The sequence below is a fragment of the Drosophila nasuta genome, chromosome 2L (assembly GCF_023558535.2).
Source record: "Drosophila nasuta strain 15112-1781.00 chromosome 2L, ASM2355853v1, whole genome shotgun sequence".
Lineage (NCBI taxonomy): Eukaryota > Metazoa > Arthropoda > Insecta > Diptera > Drosophilidae > Drosophila > Drosophila nasuta.
Window position 1 is genome coordinate 10,924,738 of NC_083455.1, and position 3,855 is coordinate 10,928,592.

The 3,855-nt window shown below is 34.8% G+C and overlaps 1 protein-coding gene across 1 annotated transcript; it reads right to left on the bottom strand.

Moving 5' to 3' along the window:
* Window positions 1-776: 776 nt before the first annotated feature.
* LOC132795015 (dynein axonemal light chain 1) lies at window positions 777-1,479 on the bottom strand. Its single transcript, XM_060805411.1, has one exon. The coding sequence runs from the start codon at window positions 1,373-1,375 to the stop codon at window positions 827-829; it is 549 nt and encodes a 182-aa protein (XP_060661394.1). The 5' UTR covers window positions 1,376-1,479; the 3' UTR covers window positions 777-826.
* Window positions 1,480-3,855: the final 2,376 nt, after the last annotated feature.

The window sequence follows — 3,855 nt, forward strand, 5'->3', positions numbered from 1 at the left end:
CAATCGTTTTGCCATTTCTTGAATAAGGGAATAATTTCAAGTACAAATTATTAAAGTCTTTGGTTATTCGACAATGGTGCGTATACGTGTTCTAGTGTTGCATACACCTACAGCATTTGTGTACAGAGCATTGTTATCTCTGTCCAAACAATGAATATAAAAACCACACAAGAGTTTTAAAATTGAACTTTCGTCGCACCGACATGTGCTTCAAACAAATACCAGGAATGGAGTGCAGGAATGGTGTTCAGGTAAACATTTCCAATATGCGAGAACAACTCACATTTTTGGGTAGGTGGAGGAGTCAGTGCCACGCCCATTTTATGTACTAGAACGTGGCATGAGCTGTGCTAAAATCTGTGCTCATTACTTTCGAGCAGGTTAAAAATATGCAAACAATGCTAGACAAAAACTGATGCTCTAGGCAGAATTCTCTTCCTCTGTCTGTGTGAAAAAAGTGGCATGCTGGGGACAATGCGGCAGGTATCAGGTGGCTGATGGCAGGCTGGGGCATGCAAAACAAGAGGAAAACAAAGGCGCCAACCTTTCACCTGCAACGTTGTTGAGGGTGAGCCAACCAAACAATGGTGCTCATCAGCAGCAGAAACGCAATGAAAATTGGAAAATTCTCTCATTGCTGAGTGCTTAGCAATGCAATGAACAACAAAAAAGTATAAATAGAAATTCAAATACAAATCGAAATCGAAATAGAAATAGAAATAGAATAGCATGCAGACAGTTTGAAATGCCTACAAGCTATGCGAGAGGGAAGATATTGTTTTGTCGGGTTGCAGCTTTTATTTGAATTGCATTCCATGTAAAACAACTAACGAATTATTGGCTCGCCATCCAGTTTCTTAAGATTGGGCAAACGTTTCATGGTCTCAGCCAGAAAGTTGGCAGGATCCATATTTTCGTACAACGGATTGCCGCAGAACGTGATCTCGCCGAGACCCGGCGGAACTCCCATGCGCATAAATTCGGCCCAATCTTTGATCACATTCTGCGAGATGTAGAGCACTTTGAGCGCCTTCATCGACTCAATCGGTTTGATCTTCTCAATGTTATTGTAGCTGACCCACAATTCCTCCAGTGTTTCGGCCAACGACTCGATGCCATTCAAATTCTTGAGATAGTTGCGTGCCAGACTCAAGATACGCAGATTCTTCATACCCGAAATGCCGCTAATCTTCTCAATCATATTCGACGATAGACTCAACTTCTGGCACTCAACCAACGTGCTTAGCGTAGCATCCATTTTCTCAATGGGCGGATACTGAAATTGCAATCCTATATCGGCAGCCGAGACAGCTTCTTGCTTGTTGCGATCCTCCCAACGTGCCAACGCATCCTTAATAGTTGTCGGCTTAGACATGTTGCTTTTTGTATTTGATCCTCCTAATGATAATTACAATTTCGTTAACTTGGAAGTGATTTGTAATTATTGAAAGATATTTCAAGGGGTTAAAATCTATTTATAGACAGACTAAGTTGTTAAATCATAAATATAAAGCAATGCATACTATGATTTTTCATTTTACTATTGAATTCTTTAAAGATCAACAGTGAAAAGCTATTGATAATTAAACTTTATAATTTATTATATTTTATTCTAGTTAAACGAGTCTATTCACAACCATGTTCACATTACTCTCTTCTGGTTATTCTTACATCTCTCTCTTGATGTTAGTTAAGGTCTTTTCATTACTCTCTCATCTCTTTAAGGACTCTGTACTTCAGAATGAATAATTTGGAACGACGCGTTGCTTTTAATTTTATAATTTTTGGTGTAATATATATTGAAGGAATAACATCATGACCTTTCGATTTCAAATGTTTTCTACTTATAAAACAAATACGAGTTGCAGTCGACTCTGATATACTTGCTTCGCATTTTAAATAAAATCAAAATAGTGTGGTATTATTCTTAAAATATACCAAAGCATTTTCATTAAAAAAACTAAAATATACCAAAGTTTTTTTTTGTAATTATATAAAAAATTTCAAGGATTTTTAAGACAGTTATTTATGTTATTTAAATTTTATAACTTCCCAATTTAGTTGGAGAAATTGGGTATTTTTTTAGATATTTTATTTAAATAATTTATTTATAATATGTTTATTTTTTTGTCAATTTACTATCCTAAACTTTAAATGGTTTTAACTCGCAATTATAAATTTATTTAACATTTAGTTTTATTTAAGTTTTAATGACATTATGTAAACTATTAATTTACATTATATTTTTCTTAAAGTGACCTCAAGAGAATGTTTAACTTTTTAGTAGCATAATTAGCTATTTCTAGTCTACTTAAAAGAAATTGAATGAGTTGCAATTGTAAGTCAATATATTTCTTTAAATTCGTATGTTTAAGAAATGCTAACAATGCTGAAAATTCGTTAACTATATTTTTATCTAGCTGTGCACTTGGGAGGCTGATTTTGCTCACAACAGTCTGAGGCAATTCCCATTCTCCCATTCCCAATTCACTCACCCCCTCCTCTCGTCTCCCGTTCTCCTTTGCTCTTGTTCTCACCGTCTAAATGTAATTTATTTATTTGTCTCTGTGTTTACTCGGCTTTTGGCTGCTCCCCAAGCTCTGTCTGGCACACGCTGATAACTTCATTGGCATTGGCTTTTGTTTGAGTTTGGTTACGGGTTGCCTTTTGGGGTTCAGGTTTGGGTCTCTTCTCTGTTTGGGAGCAGCTCCACAGCTCCACAGATCCAAAGCTCTCCAGCTCCCCAGTTTCCAGCTGGCATATGCCAAATACCCAACCCTGTCTGTATTTTTTTATGTTTCTCTTTTTTTTTTGTTGCGACACATGTTTGCCTTGTGTGTGTGTGTTTTGTGTCAGGACCCCTCGGGACTTTATTACACATATTTTGAGGTGATAATACAGTTTGCCTTGCGATTCGTTTTGTCAAACTTTTTTTCTTTTCGTCGCCACAATGACAATGATTTAATTTTTTACATTTCGACTTTAATTTGAATGAATTTATTTAAATATATGTGAATTTTTTCGAGAACAGCTGTTATCGCACAAACTGCAACAAATTTGCACTCATAAATTATTGAATTTATTGGTCCGCTTCAATGGAAAATATACGAGTGTGTGTGTGAAAAAATAGTAAGGTAATGGAAATGTGTGCTCCACATTCTATTTTCTACATTCTCACATGGCGCACGTTTTTGATAATCGTCCAGAAATTTGCCAAAACATATTTGACTTTTTTTGTAATTCCTTTTTTATTATTATTCTTCTTATTTTTTTACTGTTGTAATATTTTTGCCAGTTCAATATGAATTTTCTGCCATCATAAATTGTGTGCTCAATGCGGCAGAACTGACAGACGGCGAAGGAGACGGAGACGCAGAAGGCGCCGAGGGGCAGAAGAAACATTGTTGAAATGCACACAAAGTCTAATTTATGAATTCAATGGGTCAACTTCGATGATGTGAGCACGATGAGATGAGAGGGGGCCAAAAATGTTGGCATATGAAAAATGTCAAGGGGGCTTATCGAACAAGAGACTAAGAAAAACGTAGGCTGCGATATGTAACTAAAGCATAAACTTCATGAAAATTTATATTTATGAATAGTATTAAATGTCTGAACTTCATTCGGAAAATTTCAAACATACCGAAAATTAAAGTATTTTATTATGTGATTGTAGTAAAAACGAAGGAAATATATTAAATTTATTAATAGTTTTAAGTATTAAATGTTTGAATTTTCAGAAAATTAAAAATATATGTATATTAAAAATTAATATACTTTTATACTTGTCGATATTTTTGCTAAAAAGGTCCATTAAAAAATTTAATAAATAAATATGTTTATGAAGGAAAGGAA

Coding starts and splice junctions, on each gene's coding strand:
- LOC132795015 (XM_060805411.1), bottom strand. CDS start 1,375: ATGTCTAAGCCGACAACTATTAAGGATGCGTTGGCACGTTGGGAGGAT.